We start from the raw sequence: 19,374 nt of genomic DNA on the forward strand, positions 1-19,374 counted from the left end.
CGGACAGACGGACGGACATGGCTAAATCGACTTAGCTTGTCTCCTGATCATTTTGGTATACTTATTGGTGGGTCTAACGGAAACATATACATAAAAAATGATTTGGAGCCTTGAAAATGAAAAAATCGATTTCGACCAAAACAAGTCCCAAAAACAAAAAAAAATTTTTTTTTAAAAACTGTTAATGCCAACGTTTTTATCTCATAATTTTAAGTGGGATAGGAACTATGAGACAAATTAGTTTTCATCGGCAACACTTTTGCAGCTTTCTGAAGAAACCCTTAAAAAAAAGTGGCGAAACAATAAATTTTTTCACCAAAACACTCCTCAAAAACCAAAAAATATATATATTATTATTATTATTTTTTTTTTTTTCAAAAAACTGTTCGCCAAAGTTTTTAGCGGATAATTTTGAGTCGGACAGGGTATACATGAAAATTTTAAAATCAAATGAAAATTTTTTTAGTAGGTCATGAAAAAAACCTTAAAAATCAAAGAAAAAAAAACGTCAAAAAGTCAAATTTTGCAGGCTCGAAAATTATTTTTTTTGGTATGCTTAGTGGAACTTTTTTTTCTGAGCCCAAAACCTATCGAAAAATCGATGGCGCGATATGGGTTAACTTTCGTCCATGCAAATCAACTCAGCTTAATATGCATATGTAGATAAAACGATTGAAAAGTACAAACAAAGGCACAGATGGCCCACCATATACATCGAGCGTTCCATGGAAAATCGTTCATTTGCCCGATTTTCGAATTGCTATTATTATTTTAATTTTCAACGCCGACATTTTTTAGATACATCACACCACAACATAGCGAGGAAAAAGAATTTAAAATTTGTATCAACTTAAGAAAAAATGAAAATTTGGAAAAATTTGTATGGAAAAAAAATGTTGCAAAGAAAAATTAGGTATAGAAAAAAATTTAAAAATCAAATAAGTAAGCAAATATTTTTTTATTCCTTCATAATTAATAACCGAAAAAATGCAGAATGTTCACTACTGAACAAAAAAATTATGTATTTTCAATATTATACAAAAAACAGCTTATTAACGAGTTGAGAGTAGGCCTTCCCAGGGACCACCATCAATTAATTCCATGCAAATAAATTTAGAAAACTGCGGTAAGCAGCTATTAAAATACAAATAAAAATTATAGTAATCTTTCACCACAGCGAAAATTTTAAGTTTGAAGCGGACCTGCTAATGTTGACTTTTTTTTCAAATTTACAATACATAAAAAATCTCGTTCAAAATTTATTACGCAGCAACGAGTTCAAAAAACTTAGTAAACGTAAATCAAACATTAAATACATATGAAGTTACATTTCATAATAATAACCAGTTTGATAATTTGAAGAGAAGGAAGTTTATATGTGAAAATTATTATTTTGAAATATATTCAATTCCGGCTATTTTAAGAACGATTTACAATTCAAAACCAGTTTCTTGCAAAAATATAAAAAAAATTAGCAGACTTGAGTTCTATATGTATGGAAGTAAGTTTTAATGTAATGCTGATTAGACCGCACCGAAAGAAATGAAGCTAGTTAAATCAACAAATCAGATTTTTTGTTATTTAATTAACGGTAGTAAGATTAGCTCAACCGTTTTTTTTTTTTTTGTAAAGAGAACTAATTTGTTAAAAAAGGAGGTATTATTGGACCCAAGTTAAACATATATTCTGTAAAAACGACAGATTCTCAATCAATCTGCTTGTATGAAGTTAACAATGTTCTGTAAAAACGACAGATTCTTAATCAATCGCACAGATGCTAATTTTAAAGAGGAAATTTCTACTCACGGTGTTCACTACTTTGTTCTTATGACTATCGTGTCACAGTCGGTTATTTTAACAGTTGTTCAAGAGACCTGTGGCTTACATGCATTTTATCAACAACTTTTTTTTTATTGATTCGACTGTTGAAATACTGAACTCAGAATCAACAATTTGTGCGTAGTTTCAACAGTTTTTGCAATGGATAAAAATTAACAGAAATATCCGTTGAATGGACCCGTAGTTCGATTGAATTTACTAGTTTTATTTCGGGGTGGCACTTTGCATCCAAAAAAAAATTTTTTTTCCAACAAAATTGTAGAATTTATTGTACGGATATCTTTGCATCTCTATTTTTCACACTAAAAGACAACTTTTGCGCTTTTTTAGAAAATAAAATAAAATTTGTTTTTTAATCATTCTACTCTGCCACTCCCATGTAAGCAAGCTTAAATCCACTCATAGTATACTTCATCGTGTTGTCGTCATCGCTTTAGGAAAACATTGTTATCTGTCATTTTAGTTGACGTCTGTTAAATTTTCCAAACAACATATCTAGATACACGAAATTGTGTACATTTGTAAACTTTAAAGCCAGGTATCCACATCATAAGAAAACGAAGAATACTTTTGCTCACATAGGCCCGGTTTTTCAGTAGTTGGTTAAGCTAAGTTTAACTTAGTTCGCTTAAACTCTAGTCAAATTTAAACTCCAATTAAACTACTGAGCAGTTTTCCAGTCACAGTTTAAGACCGCCTTGGGGTATGCTTTTTTGTGCGGCAACATTGGTTTTTTTATTATCTAGATAATTTTTAGATACGGCAACAGTTGGATTTTGTTTACACAACAAACGTGGAAAAAAAAGCTCTCCAGTGAAATATATATCTAGTTCTGGAAGTGACATCAAACATCATTATTTAATTATTCAGATAGTTCTCGAGTTGATATTCAACTTCATTCTCCAATCACTATCCAACCTTTGAGAAATTTTTTAAAATTAAAAGTTTTCGAGTTGATCTCCAACGACATTAATATTTTCCAATTATTATCCTAATTTGGAGAGGTTTTGAGAAATGTACAATTCTACAGTTGACATCCTACATTGCATATCGAGTTGAGGTGGAGTTGAAAAAAATCTCCAAGGTGGTACCACCAAAACCAACAGTTTTTTATTGTGAGAAATAAACACATGGTTGATAGCAGTATTAATCAATAATAAATTATATATGTAGGTGGCCGCCGTGGTGTGATGATAGCGTGCTCCGTCTACCACACCGAAGATCCTGGGTTCACGACGCGGGCAAAGCAACATCAAAGTTCTAGAAACAAGGTTTTTCAATTAGTAGAACATTTTTCTAAGCGGGGTCGCCCCTCGGCAGTGTTTGGCAAGCACTCCGAGTGTATTTCTGCCATGAAAAGCTCTCAGTGAAAACTCATCTGCCTTGCAGATGTTGTTCGGATTCGGAATAAAACAAGTTGGTTCCGTCCCGACATTTTGTAGGAAAAATTAAAAGGAGCACGACGCAAATTGGAAGAGAAGCTCAGCCTATAATCTCTTCGGAGGTTATCGCGCCTCACATTTATTTATTTTATAAATTATATATATTTCATTTTAGTTTCGTGAAAACACTGTAATATGGAATCTTACATTTGAGTCCAGTTAGAGAACCACAAGTTGGGAATTAAATCTTTAAAGCATTTTTTGCTCTCCTCTTTTGCTGAGTACGCTATGATTCTCGAGTTGAGCCACTGTTTCGAAACAGCTCTTGAGATTTTAGAAGTATGCCTAGTTATCAACATGAGCTCTACTGGTACTCAAACCCAAATGCTTGTTGGGTATTCGACGCCATTTCGAACGAATGCAAATCACCTATAGGTTAACTAGAGTTTAACTCTGCCAGATCGGCCGCTTAAACTCAGCTTAAACTTCAGTTAAAGTGGACTGAAAAACTGCAGAATTAGTTTAAGCGTAGTTTAACTGACAAACTGAGTTGAACTTGTACTGAAAAACCGGGCCATAGAATTCAAATTCCCACTAAAAAAAACTCATAAATACAGTACCATTGACCCTAATATTCAGCCGACTGTGTTCTCACAGGGTCATTGCTCAAGAAATAATAAATCGGAAATATATTTCTTTGCAAAACCAGGGCTCCCATGTGCCTGTTTGCTGAAATATTTAAAAAAGGTAGCATAAATCGTATAAGTTTTCTTGAGACGTGGACACTATTTGTCAAACGAAATTTTTCTTAAGCGTTTTCTGGTATGAAATTTTTCATTTCTTGCGATTTATATACGCGCTTAAGCAGAAAACCCTACCAAGGGGACCGTCATATCAAAAGCTTTGTGCAAATACAAACTAATATTTTGAAAAATTTCAAAACTCAGTATAATTTAATATATTCTATTGAAATTTTCAGAAGTTTTACTAGAAATTTTGGGAAACCTGAACGACCGCATATAAATTTTGTATGGGAAGTCGAGGCGCCCTTGAAAACGGTGTTTAGTTTGCCTGTGGAATATTTTTACCATGATAATAGTCTCAATTGTTTCAGTTTTTGTATTCTAGTTCTTTTTCCATTGAGCACTCGTATGTTTTGCAAACACAAAACATATTATTTGTTAGTACTTCGCAAGTGTTTATTCACTTAATATTTTGCTTATTTAGTCTAATTTTTCCAACGAAGCAATTAAGGTACAAACGAATTTTTTATGAAATTTGCATTGCCGTACTTCACTGTGAAGAATTAGACTAGCACAATACATGCGTAGAGCTAGATTACTTCACAACAGTACTAACTACCTTAAAGTGAAATAACGATCCCAAATCAACAGAGGTACAGTGGCGTACAGAAAAATAGGAGTGGCATTTTCTTTTTTAAATTTCGTCAATTAAATACTTCCTTTTTTATTTTCTGCATTTTAAGAAAAAATCTTGTAGGAATTTAGTAGCTGAAACTGTTCAAACCAATCTTAAAAACGTTTCCGAAAAAAAATTCACGAAAACTTCAAACTTTTTTTTTGGAGTTCTCTAAATTTTTGGAGTATGCAGTTTTTCAGCCCAATCAATTTTCATCAATGCGAATTTCGAGAGACCTACATATAACTTGTACTTTATTAAAACCGATTGCACTATAAAATTGCATACTGAAAAAAAGATAAAAAAGCTCCGAATAATTTTCGTAAAATTTTATCGAATCTTTTCGAAAAACGTTTTTGGCATTGGTTTGCATAGTTTCAGTTAACAAATTCATAGAGGTTTTTTCTTAAAATATGGAAAATACGAAAAAAGAGGATTTAATGGACGAACTTTGATTTATCTATTTGCTGCTGTATGTATCGGAGGGTTGCCACCAGCGTGCAGAAATGGCAGAACATACTATACACGTGTATACCGATTATTCTAAATTAACGGAAGGGGTCGGCTCCGCTTCTTAATGTGCCGATCCAGAATAAGTAGATCATACAGGCTGCAGCGTCTTTCCGGTAAAAAAAATTTATTAATTGTGGGATGTTGGGAAATGAAACGCCATTCATATAAAGCTCTTTTTTGCAAAGATATAGCTTATTTTATTCGTCCACGGCCCTTTTAAAAATCTTTTATATAAAAGTGGGCGTGGTCCTTAACCGATTTCGTTAATTTTTCTTCAAAGCATTCTTTATAGTAAAGGCAACCTCTCTGCCGAATTTTGTTACGATAGGTTTAACGATTTTTGATTTATAATTAATAATATTTGTAAAATTGATTTTATCACAAGTGGGCGGTGCCCCGCCCATTTTAAAAAACTTTATAAATGTTATATATATAAAAAGTGGCGTGGTTATCATCCGATTTCGCTCATTTTCAATACCAATCTATTCTGGGTCCAGGTAAGCTCGTGTACCAAATTTGGTGAAGATATCTCAATATTTACTCAAGTTATCGTGTTAACGGACAGACGGGCGGACGGACATGGCTCAATCAAATTTTTTTTCGATACTGATGATTTTGATATATGTGAGGCTATATCTATTTTGATTATACCTGTACAACCAACCGTTATCCAATCAAAGTTATAATACCCTGTCTACAAGTACAGCTGGGTATAAACAAGCTGCCGGCCGATAATTAGTTTGCAACTTTAGCACCAGCCCGGCCGGCTTTATCGGCCGAAAGCAATTTTTCGGTTTATCGGTGGCTGTGTAATCGTACACTGCCTTCTGGCGTCACATGCGAATAAGTTAGGTCTCGTCACTAACAGCAAATGTAGGAAGAAACGGTTGAGCACGTCCTGTGTTCGTGTTCGGCGCTCGCAAAGTCAAGGCTCTAGTTATTAGGGGAGGCAAAATTGTCACATATCGGTAAGCTAGGTTCTAGAACACACCAAGAGGGCGGAGTATTTCTATAACGTAAATCTCTCAAATTAATTAGGATTCGTCCTATAAAAGTGACAGATTTTCAATCAATCTAACTGATTTTTCTGTTAAAAGAATTGATTTCATTGGTCTGTCAATATTATGCAAATGCATCAGAAAATTTTAGAGAAGAGAAGATAAACTTACGCTTATGGCGCTCACTAGTTTGTTTTTATGACTATTGTCCCACAGAATTCTGTCATATCGACAGCCACTGTTATTTTAACGTTGACGGAAATCTGTTATTTTAACAGCTTTCAGTGGTACTCTTCATATTCATACCATTAATAATTGATATATGATGGTAGTGTGCTTTGCCTACCGCACCGAAAATCCTGGGTTCAAACCATGGAAAAAGCAACATCAAGAACAAAGTTTTTAATCAAAAAAAGAGTTTCTGAATAAATTTTTTTTTTTTTAACAGAACTTTGGCTTACATTTGCATTTTTTCGGATAAATTTTGATAAATTTGTTGAAGAAACTATGGTTAAGCCTGCTTAAATATTTTTTCATTGCAATTGTTTTATACCGTTTTTCCTATTTCATTTGTATACTTATTTTTCACCATTTTTTATACACATTTTGTTATACAAATGTTTTTTCTACAAGTTGTCCTTTTTTATAATTTTAATGCAATTTTTTATACCAATTATTTGACAGCATATTTTAAACTAAATTTTTATACCAATTTCTTTTTACCATTTTTTATACCAGTTTTTTGAAAAAAATTTTTGAACTATATTTAATACCAAATTTTTTATACATATCGCTTCCCCGGTTCAATAATGACGCAAATGTCAATTTTAAAGTTTCGAGATAACGCGCACAAAAGCTTTAAAGAGTACTAACCTTTGCTGTGTATAAATTTTATAATTGTATTACAAATAGTTTCCGCGCTTGACCACTTGCGTCGTTATTGCATTCGCACATTTTTCTAGTTGATGCAAATATTGAAACTTGCTTCACCAAAACTTAATATTTTACAATTGCGTCATTATTGAACCGGGTAAGCGATATGCATTTTGTTAAACAATATTTTAAAGCAAGTTTTTTTAAATAACATTTTTTATGACATTTTTTATTTATTAAATTTATTAAAGACTTAGTCGAGCTCTGGGCCGACTTAAACAACTTTTCAATAACTAACAAAATAAAAGCCGATACGAAAGAATACATTTTTTTATACCGATTTTTATCCGTATTTTGTCTTTTAAACCAATTTTTGTATACCAAAGTTTTATATATTTATTTTTTATTACATGCATTTTCCATTCTTCTACCTCTGTTACGCCGAATTGTGATATATTTGAAATATATTTTCAGGCATCAATTACTTATTTAAATTCATTTAACCTAAACAATAATAATAATTAAAAAATTATGTAAAAGAAAATTTATATACTAACATATTTTGCTTTCTTGCGATTCGGCGAACGTAAATTGTTGAGATTTAAACGTGACGCGTTCAGTACTAATTCGTCAAAACTCTTTGATAACTTCATACTAAATGTGGGTGGGTGCGTACAGCGCGCTGTCTTTTTTAGTTAAAATGCAAAAAAAAAAAATTAATTAAAAAAAAACAACAAGTGAAATTCTTGTCTATTTGCACGCTGTTTGAAAATGTCAAAAGTGTCACAAAATTTTGTTTTTTAGAGTCTCATGCGATGTTGATGCACACTTGATAAGATATCTGCAGTATATTACTAATTATTTATGTAGCTTCAGATAAAATTAAAAAGTATACTACTTCACTTTAGATGGTGGCACTCATTTTAATTTATTGATATTTGTAGATAGGCTTTTTTTTAGTATAAAACTTAGCTATCTTTATTTCGTTTAGTGTTTATGTTGCTCTTCATAATTATAAGCAAATCTTTTTTTTTTTTTTTTATAAATATTTAGAGACTAGAAATGTGATTTTGTTGTCATTGCGTTTGATTTACGATTTAATTTACTATTTACTCTTGTGCATTTATGTACATACGTAAATATTTGTTGAGTATATCACAGAATAATCTTATTTTGTTATAAATATTTGATATTCACTTTAACTTGAAAAAAAAAAGCTCAAAAATCTAGCTTAAAAAACATTTTGTGGCCAGCTGCACTTTCAGTCTTGTCTTAATCTCTATGAACAGATCAAATAAAGTCGTGTTACAAAAACAAATGCCATGCAAAAAAAGCAACCAATCTTTGGTAACGCACGCAAGCGCAACATTTCGCTTTACTTGTTGTAAGAATCAATCATCAAGAATTTAGCGCTACCGACATCTGGCGCATAAAATATCCGCGTCTCACTCACAATTTAACTACTAACTTAGACTTTTGCTTAGCGACTAACAACGTATGAATTTTTAAAGCTGACGACTTCAGCGCAATGTTTTTAATTCACGTCTGATATCAAGAGATAAAATAATAAAATTGAAGACGAGATGTTTTTTGTTTTGTTTTATTCTTACGCTCGCATTCGCCCAACACCCAACGTTTAAAAGTCAAAGCGGCAATTTTACAACTCAAAGGCATCATTTGATTTGTTATTGTATTTTGCTGTATGTATGTGTGACAGTGGGTTGTTTGTGTGCAGTTGTGCCCACAAAATTTTGATAAGAAGCAAACAGCTGCGGGTTTGTGCTCTAAACAAATAAATGTTTTTTTTTTTTTCAGTGTATTGGCACAAAATACTTACTGAGATAAATTTAATTTATGAGATCAAGACAGTACCTATAACAAATTTAAATATATTTTTTTTTGCAATAGAAGTAATCGTGGCATGGGGATCTACAGTGGATTGACTTAACCTCGCAAGTGGCGGAGATTTAAATTTTTAAAGTTGAAATACGTAGGGGCCCGGGCTTAGCTTGGCGTGACATAAATTTGTCTCAGAAACTTTAAAACTTCAGGATATACATTAATACAAATCTATAATTAGGTTTATGTGGCAACTCTACATAAAATCAATGTTATTAAAAACTATGTGAATATTTCATCTCATTAAATACAAAAATAATTCATGAGAACATTCTCAGTGGAGATATGATATGTAGATATAAACTCTGAAAATGTGCACCAAAAGAAATAAAGCCAGTAAAATCAACAAATCAGGTTTGTTGTTCTTGAATGAACAGACATTTAGTAAAATTGATCGCATTACGGTTAATTCAACCGAGTTTTTTTTGTCAAGAAAATAAATTTGTTTAGTTATTTCAACAGTAGAAAAACTGTTGGTATCATGTTAACAATATTCTGTAAAAACGACAGATTCTCAATCAATCTAACTGATTTTTTTTGTTAAAAGAACTCATTTCATTGGTTATTTCAACAGCAAACAACTGTCAATATAATGCAAATGCATCAGCTCATTTTGCAGAGAAAGTTTCGCTCACTACTATCGTGCCACTGTTTTTCTAATGTTGACGGAAGAAGTCTGTTATTTTAATAGATTTCGTTGATATTCTGTCATTAGTAATTTTTAGTTAACAGAGCAGAGCTGGCCAGCTGCTCTGGTGTGGTGGTAGCATGCTAAGTCTTCCACTTAGTAGTGAAACAGTAGTAAACATATGCCATTTAAAAAGCATTCGCCATTTCAGAGCTATTGTGCTTTAAAAAATGGATTTCGATCAAGGATCTTATAATACGATACGGGCCCTGGATTTATTTATTTTTTAAAAGATCTGTGGCTTATATTTAATGAACTTTTTTTGTTCATTTGACTGACTTAGAATCAAAAATTTGTGCAAAGTTGAGACAGCTATTTGCTATAATTAAAAAGTGACAGAAATATTGGCTGAATCGACCCCTAATTCAGTTTATTTGACTAGCATTTTTCTTGAATCGTTAGAGCCGTTTGCGACGTTGTAGTGACAAGGAAATAACTTTAATAAGATTAGGTGGTAAGCCTAGGCTGCAATACTGAACTTTTACTTTACTTTGAACATATTGGCATATCACGTCTAATTTAAGAGAACAATTCAAATAGGTGACAAGCCTGAAAGAACATCCTCAGTGGCAACGCAAAGGTAAAAAATTCTTAGAATGCTATACAATATGTACGAAACAAATTTCATTCAAACCGGAGGAGTTGTTCCCGAGTTAGTAGGGGATATACAAATATACAAAATAAAGTTGATATATTTTACTTCCTATCGATAACATAACCACCACTAAAATACACATGTTAGCTTATAAGCTTTTAGCAGAAGATCTTATTTATTTACCTCATAAATAAGATCTTCTCAGAGCCCTAAACGACCAAAAAAAAGTTCGTTCTACGCGGATGCATAAAGGAGTCATAAAAAATACTTCCGAAATTACTCTCTATCCGATTATTGAGAATTGAGGTGAATTTTGGAGACTTACAGGAGATTTAAATAAATAATCAAATAAAAATGTCACAGATATTTTTTTCTCTTTACTTTTAATTCCACACACTGTGCTTTGCTTTGGGAATGCGTAAGTGCCCACGAAGTTAAACTAAGTGCAGTATGCACCATAGTGTTGAAGACTGAGAATGAGGGCGTACTATGTTGATGAGTTGTGGGTGAGAATTGAGGTATGAAGAGTATTTGCTAAAGTGCTGGCATATGGGAAATACTAAGCAAAATGCAAGAGTACTCAATTCTCCTTAAGTATAAGCAGGGTCGTATCCTGAGTCTTGAGAGCTAGATACCAATATTTGGTGGGAGGCCTGATATTAAAATAGTTTAGGTTAGGTTGAACTGACCGGTCCGTAAGGACCTCACATAGACTGAATAGATCGAAAGTGTTACCAAAAGTTTGCTCAACGACCAAACTGAAATGCCCTATCAGAAACCAGCACCTACATATGCTATAAAATAAATCCGTTATCTCAGCAAATACGAGAAGCTTTCTAGTACCTATGCTTCTATCATAGCTGTGCCCATATCTCAGTGACCCTATATATAGATTTATATTTCTCTCTATCCCAATTCTCCCCAGGAATCGCTTACACTCTAACACACTTTAATGTGTTGCGCTGTAGGAGATTATGGCCTAAATTGCTGCTTGGCTGTCAATGTAAAAATTAACGCGACTGCAGTAGAAGCTATTTTCCTCCAGTGTTTCTACTGCTTTAGCTACGGCTACATCTTTTGCCTGAAAAAGACTACAGTAATTTGTCGGCTTGTAGGATTTCTTTATTTCCGGATCGGCGCTGTATACTGGAGACCCTACAATTTCCATTACTTTGAAATAATCGATGTACACGTGTATCGCCCCGTCTGCTATTTGAGCGCCTTTGAGCCAACCTTCCACCTTTATTGTGGCTCTAAGAGACCCATCGAAGCGCTGGTAGGGAAGTAAGTAGTCTGTTCGTTCAATATTTGATGACGCTATACTACTGTGACCGTACAGTCTGCGCTAAAGCTGCCCCGAGGCATTGAGACTCGTTGCAGTTGTTAACGCTATGTTCTTCGCCAATACATCTACTGGTAGAAAGTTCAGAATGGGATAAAGTGCAGCCGTCGGGATTATTTTCAGAGCTTCCGTTATGCTAGGCATTGATAGCCTGCATACCCCCTCTTATTTTTTGAGGAAGTCACTTTTTTGTGTGGCCTTCAACCAAACAAGGACTCTATAACAAGGTTTCTCCTGCAGAGTTACCCCTTCCAGCTAAGGCCTAGTCCAATTCGACACCTCCTAGTAAATAAGCCCATGTCTGTGTACTTCGCGTTGGCGCTCAACCCGACATTAGATGCCCAAGTATAAATATCCAGAAACGCCCGGTCCATAAAAGAGCTAATTTTTGGAATGCACTTATCTCATTTCATTTGACAACTGCATTCATTTGACAACTGCAACGTCATCCGCATACGCCATAAGTTTGACATGTCCTCATCGAAACTCGTGAGCAGTGGAGGGATTTGTGGCATCATGCACACCCCACTGCGAAGTAATCGTCCCCTCTGCAATTAAGCATGCATCCGATCCATCAACCTGCTAATTTCACGTTTATAGATCCTCGACAGATCTGTATTCGTTCCAGCACTCCTTGCTTTTCGCAACTTTTGCCAGCTTAAATACTCATTTTACCTGACCTCTAAGACGACCCAACTCCTTACTCCATGCTGGCTTTGCTTTTCCCTTGAATCTTCTCAGAGAACAAACTCTGTTGAACGCAGTTGTCAGCGCATTTGATAAGAAGTTGCACACCTCCAACTCCTAAACGATGGTAACCTCTTAAGGTTTCCCAAGTCTTCCTACTACACATTTCTGGAATTTGTATTAGTCTGTTGTCCTAGGGTTTCTAAAAGCTTTTTCCATATCTACCCTCCTTAGGGGGTGGCCTGTCTATGACCCTCCAGTCATACCTTGAGCTATATCATGCTCAGAGCTCGATGTGATATCAAGCACATTACTTGTCGTTGGCTCAACATAAGTAGCAACCGCTATCCCTATTGGCCACCTGTAGACTACTCTGTGGTATATAACAAAAAAGCGGCTCGCCTCTAACTATGATGCCGTTATATATGCTGTGATGCGCATTAGCATCCGCGCCTATGACAAGCCGTCCTCTTCAACCTTCTTGATCCACCGGTCTTTTGAGCTCTTCTGATGGGACCTTTTTTTTTTTGCATTGCGGCCACTACTAGGTCTATAGTGCTGAAGTTAGACAGCATACATGAGTATAGGTATTTTCTTATCATAATTGCAGCTCTAATCCTGCTTTCCGTCTTTGCATAATAAACGCTGAATCCGTGCGCGCTGAGTTCAGTAACTTTTTTCTCCAGATAAGAGCCATGACTCCCGTATCAGCGCCACATCAAGGGAACCCTCCTCAAGAGTCAGCAGGAGCTCGCTCAACGCCACTTTACTGTGTTGCAGGTAAGAGTCGCAGCGAAATTGAGATTTCTGAGGTTCTGGAGATATGTTTCTACCTCCCCTACTCGTACCATTTTACAGTTATTTGTTTTGACTTATAACATCATTGAGCTGCTTGTCCACTTCCAACATCTTCGCCTCTACGGCTATACCCTCGAACCTGCGCTAACAAAAAAATTTTATTTATTGAGCGATTCACTTTAAATTTGGTAAGACAGATAAGGTAGATATTTTAGCAGCTTATTATTAAGAAACCCGGCAGACCTATTTAAAAAATCGTTTTTATTTTGCGATTTGTTGGAAACTTAGTACTAGAACGCTTTTTGCAGGGGCGGGCCTAACCCAAAAATTTACATTTTTTAAACGTTGCAACTTTCAACGTCTGCGGAGTTTGCCAGTTGTCTATAAAATGGTTGCTTAGGAGCTGCACTCTGTGATCTAACCGACACTAGTGAGCCCCACGTTGGTAGCCAATTTTTTGTATAGCTATCATAAGTTCCTTTATATAAATGGACAAAAATCAGCGAAAAATGTCTCCTAATATAAAGACATATTCTTGCTAAACTTTGATAGAAATTGCAAAAATATTTATAAGAAGTAAAAATATAAAAGTGGAGCGCACATTACTTGGATTGGAAAGATGGTAGGAAAGGAGATATTATTAGTCAATCAATTGCGCTCCACCTTTATATTTTTACTTCTCAAAAATATTTTTGCAATTTCTATGTCAACATTTAAAAATCAAAGTTTATCAAGAATATGTCTTTATATAAGGAGACATTTTTCGCTGATTTTTGTCCATTTATATAAAGGAAGTACTTAAAATTTTTTATTTAATTTTTATTTTTTCCTTTTCTTACATTTTCTCGGTGTCTTAGCCTATCTGCTAAGTTTTACGCTTGTAGCTCAATGAGAACTTACATAAAAATCAATCCCAAAATTCCCTCCGTTCCGTTTGATTTTTCTACATCTCAGTCCGTGCCGCCCCCTAGCGAAACTTTTTGTATTGTGTCATCGGCTGTCATCGACCTCTGAATTAAGCTCTAAAATTTTAGCCTCTAGCTCATCGAGAAGTTACTTAAAAGCTGGTTTGAAAATTTTCAAATTCTTATCTAATTTTTCGATCTGTGCGCCACATAACGGAATTTTTTTTTCCTTTTGTTCCTTTGTCACGGTGCCTTAACCTGTCTCTGAGAAGTTACTTTAAAATCGATCTCAAAACAGCAAATTTCCTAACGCTATTTTTTCTCCTTTTCTTAAATATTCTCGGCCTCTTATCCTATCTGTGAAGTTTTACAGTTGTAGCTCAATGAGAACTTAAATAAATTCAATAATACCAAATTCATAATTCCAAAATTTCCTCCGTTTCGTAATATTTTTCTAAATATCTCATCTCGTGCGCCCCCTAGCGAATCTTTTGGTATCGTGTCATCGGCTGTTATCGACCTCTGAATTAAGTGCGAAATTTCAAGTCTCTAGCCCATCGGGAAGTTACTTAAAAGCTGGTTTGAAAATTTTCAAATTCTTATCTACTTATTTCGATACGTGCGCCACCTAACGGATTTTTTCCTTTTGTTTCATTGTTACGGTGTTCTTAGCTATGTGTATAGTTTCACGTTTGTAGCTCAATGAGAAGTTACTTAAAAATCGATTTGCAAGATTTGTATGAAAAGCGGACAAACATTCAACCGACCTAATATAAAGGAAGTAAAAATAATTTTTTGATCTCACAATCTTCAAGTTAAGATTTTCAGACTATTTGATCTGGCTACACGTTTGTACCATAATTGCGGCAACAATAAAGCCAATGCCTATTATATCCGTGCAAAAAAGTGTACGTAAAGGGCCAGTTAATGGTGACTTAACCATAACCAGATAAAACAGCTGATCGAACCAACCTTATGGAAATCAATGCAATTGATTAATGGTGCCATACCATAACGCTAAAGCCATTACCATTAGACTGGGTCGATTTATTAACCGATATCGCGCCATCGATTTTTCGAAAGGATTTGGGCTCAGGAAAAAATGTTCCCCTATGCATACCCAAAAAAATAATTTTCGAGCCGAAAAAAAATTTCGAAAGGGTCAATTTTTCGATCAAAACACTCCCCAAAACCCAAAAAAATTTTTTTTTTTCAAAAACTGTTAACGCATACGTTTTTACAACAGTTTTTTGAAAAAAAAAGAAAAAAGAAAAATATTTTTTAGGTTTTGGTAGAAAAATTTACCCTTTCGCCATTTTTTTTTCGCAGGCTCGAAAATTATTTTTTTTGGGTATGCGTAGTGGATTTTTTTCCTGAGCCCAAATCCTTTCGAAAAATTGATGGCGCGATATCGGTTAGCTTTCGTCCATACAAATCGAGCCAGGTTAATAACCATATCATAGCCAACCAATTGGGTTTTCGCCATATCCATAACCTAAAAATATTTGAGTTGGAGAATTTATTAACTCTTTGTAGATTTTATTTATTGTTTTTGGATACGATTTGACTAAGAGACTTATTTTTTGTGGTATATGTTTGTAATTTTTTAGGTTTTCTTCATTTTTATGAAATTTTCACGATTTTTAGGTTAAGGCAGCAATAACTGATATGGATAAGTAAAAATGTGGTTATGACTATGGCTTATGACTATGTCAACTTTAACTCGGGCTTAAAGCTTTGTATCACAATTTGATTGTCGCTGCTGTCTTTGTTAAGCCGTTGTTGGTTTAGAGTTGTTGTGAATGGCAGTGACACGTCAATTATGCCAACTAAAGTGGCGCAGTTGCACTTTAATCTTCACAATAAAAACGCGCAGCTATCGAAAGCATGCGTGATGCGTGAGAGACCGTTATAAGCACGCGTCGTGTATTAGCGAATGCGTCTAAGAAAATAAGTTGGCGCGCATTTGGCATTTTCATGAATTAAACTGTATGACATTTGTTTAGTGCATTTACACTGATATTAATCTTTAATTGAGTTAAAAAAAAAAACAGAATGCCATAAATTAATGGTATAAATATTTATTTTATCACAGAATTTGTTTAGCCATTTTATGTTGTTTAAAATGAAACTGACAAAAAATTCAACAAAACGAACTTTCATTCATTGCACTTTATAGCGAACGTAATAGAGTAATGCGTCAACTTAGACTAGAGTAGCTGGCCAGTATTTGATTAGTTGACAACGTATCACAATGAACAATATATGAACAAACAAAAAATCTTAGTAAATAACAACTTTAATAACAAGAGTGACCGACTAAATTAAATCAGCCCAAAGTGAATGCAATATTTATAAATCCGTACACTTGTTGTCCCTCCTAAAAAAAGCTCAAATATTGCCAGTCAAAACAAAGAAAAAAATTAACACAATCGTCGTTTATTGCGAATGCGCGGCGTCTTGATCGCTCCGATATCTCGTGGCTGAATGGTGCGCGCGCGATGACTGCAGTTTAAAAATTGTTAGGCCATTTTAAGATGCTGGTCAGCAAGATCAAGAAAATTGTAACAAACAGCCACCAGCACCAACAGTCAGTAAGTCAGAGAGCCAAGCCAAACAATGAAGAGTGCACTTTGTGGTAAGTCGTTAACTGGCTTGCATTTGTTGTGGACGGCGGGGATTCCCAAAGCACCAATTCAGACCATTAAGCTTTATTTGTAGTCTTCCATTATTGCAATCTTTAATGCTGCAACAATGTTTTTTTGTTTTTTTTATTTGCTGCTAGATGCGTTTTTTTGCCTTTGCCACTGTGTACTTCTAAAATTCGAATGCTTAATAGTTTCTTTCCCCAATGATGACCATGACTGTAATGACGACCACGATGTTGGGGGCTTTAGTTCTAGCACGATTTTCCATTTAACTGAATACCTTTTTATCACAATTGCAAGAAGCAATAACTTTCATTTAAGGAAATGTATTGTTATTAAATTTATCATAATATTTATTCTGACCCCGACAAAGATTCGTGCTTAAAATTAGCGTAATAGGTATATAACATTGCCCACTTTTAATACATACATATATTTAAGATATCTTTTCAAAATAAAATATAATTTTGTGATAATTCAATACTTGACATTATATCTCTGTAATTTATAAAGCTTTAATGCTAAATTTTTAGAGGAATAACTTCGTAGGAATTGCACAAAAACCGTAATTAAGTATTTCGAAAACTAGGACGGCAATGCCTTCTTACTAAGGCCGATCATGTTTTTTAAAATCTTTGCATCAACTTTGATCAAAAGAACTGCCCTACACAAGATCACAAGAATCACAAAATTTGCCATTTTTGAATTTTTCCCCATGTATGTAAGTATTTGGCTATGAAAAAATGTAGGTAAAACTACATATACACAGCAATTTCAGATAATAGTGTGACAAATATTATCATCACTAAGCTGATAGTAAGTAAATAAAGGCACAATAACAATAAAGCAGGCTGCCACTCTTGTGTACATCAAATCATCATTTATACAACGAGAGAGATTTTACACACACACATGTGGTCATCAGTTGAAGTAGTTACTCACGCATACCCACGCATATGGCTATGCGAGAGGCTATAAACTACAAATCCACGCATATAGCTGGTAATCAAGCAGGAGATTCTAGAAGGAGAAACGCCTAGACCTTTGGAGAAATATGCGGACAAGGCAGAGAATAAAAGCAGCGCAAGCTGACTAATGACTAATTAGTTTTGATTTAAGCACGCTATTGGTTGTGAAGTATAAGTGTTATTGTGAAGTACTCTCAAAGTAGTCTACTAAAGCCCATTTTGCATTATTGAATATTGGAGTTATTTATTCAACAGTTTAGCGATTCGAACGTTAGCATAAGGTTTGGAATAAGAGGAATTTCCCAAAATTCGTTACAATAGTTAATTAATGGATTGAGGTCGATCGGCTTGACCAAAATATAATCATATCGACTACGGAGTGGTATATCACCCCATCTTGGTTGCTGTTTCGAAAACACTCTAGCTCAGAAAACTTTTGATGATCGTCCTATTTCTGAATTCGGCAGAAATTCGCCCTATCTGAGCTCAAATTCAACACATTTTGACGTTAGCTGGGGCGTTTATGAAAAATGTTCTGAGAGAGAACGTTCTTTAACCGAATTTCGAGATAGGGCGTCTTTGAAACTTATTTTAAAATAGGGCGTTATTCAAACGTGGTCTGAGAGAGGGCGTTTTCGAAGAGAGATATTCCAATCACCAGCTGAAATCCATCTCAAAGTTTAAGCACTAAAAGATCCGTGAAGCCACATGCCTGTTATAAGATCGAAAAATACGCCACCAGATAGACCATAATGCAATATACTGACAGTACTCGTATTCCTATAGTGTTGCATTATAGAAATAATCAAAAATGTTACCAAAAATTCCCCGAAAGGTTGCAAGCCCGGGCTAAATTCTTAGCAGAACGAAAAGGACGGCCAGGTAGCCGATATTCAGAGAGTGCTTAGATTTTTGATGGAGCTCTTTTTTCTCCTCTTAAACGGAGGCTGCGATGAAGCGCCCAGGGAAGATAATAATGATCCATTCACTCTTCACAACAAATGCTACACGGTTAAATGTTTGAGCCTAAATCTGAAACTTGTACTATATAGGTATCTGACTAAGACAAATATGGTTTAATATTTAGATTATACCGGCCTTCCTGAAAATAGATGCATTGAAACTGGGTTTAAATTTTAAACTAAATTAGTCGACATTATAGTTATAAAAAAAAATCTGGTGAGCGGTGGCCTGGTTTCGAGCCGACGTGCTCCGAATTGCAGTAGCTTGATCTTCCTACAGCGCTAACAAAGCTCTGATAGTGAGGAGATTTTAACAAAAATGGAATGGAAAAACGAAAGTCTAAATTATTAGCTTGGCTAACTCAGATCTCGAAAAAATGTAACAGCGGGAGACACGTATTTCACAAATGATATGTAATTTCAACTGTAAGCCCCAAAGGCACGCATAACATCCAAGATGGAAGCAAAAGAGGAGCGCTTATTATTGCAGGTGGCGCAAATGCGAAAATCACACAATCGCGCTATTGAATGCACTGTTATCTCTGCATCACAAGTGGAAAGAAAATCGAGGTGTCTCACTGGGCACGTATTACGTATTACGATCCGTGATCGAAACTCATTTTTTAAATCACAATACCTCTGTCGTAAACTAGCGACAAATAGTACTTGTTAGATCCATACATTATTATAATTTTTAGAAATAGTTTGACAGTTGCTTAGTTATCAATTCAGTGGAAATGGTTTTTAGTCACTGATCGTAAAACGTAATACAGACCTTGTGTAGGATATGTGGATAGAACGGAGCATTTCCTGACTATAGATTCGGGCGCATCTCACCCCAGAATCCGATCTGATTTT

At 34.6% G+C, this 19,374-nt stretch overlaps 1 protein-coding gene across 12 annotated transcripts in view; it reads right to left on the reverse strand.

Moving 5' to 3' along the window:
* Positions 1 to 19,374, reverse strand: part of Arms (Ankyrin repeat-rich membrane spanning) — a 200,218-nt gene that overhangs the window by 72,041 nt on the left and 108,803 nt on the right. Inside the window, exons 1-2 of one of the 12 annotated variants that reach the window (XM_067774554.1) lie at positions 8,404 to 8,485; positions 7,582 to 7,710 (exon numbers count right to left, since the gene is read on the reverse strand). The exons of 9 other annotated variants lie outside the window; for them this stretch is intronic. In XM_067774554.1, the coding sequence (XP_067630655.1) occupies positions 7,582 to 7,677 (96 nt within the window). In that variant the 5' untranslated portion in view covers positions 7,678 to 7,710; positions 8,404 to 8,485. Of the gene's footprint in view, positions 1 to 7,581; positions 7,863 to 8,159; positions 8,165 to 8,403; positions 8,486 to 19,374 lie in introns of those variants that run through there. 2 more of the 12 variants (XM_067774555.1, XM_067774553.1) reach the window with 2 other exon arrangements.

Source organism: Eurosta solidaginis, chromosome 3 (genome assembly GCF_040869045.1).
Source record: "Eurosta solidaginis isolate ZX-2024a chromosome 3, ASM4086904v1, whole genome shotgun sequence".
Classification (NCBI taxonomy): Eukaryota; Metazoa; Arthropoda; class Insecta; order Diptera; family Tephritidae; genus Eurosta; species Eurosta solidaginis.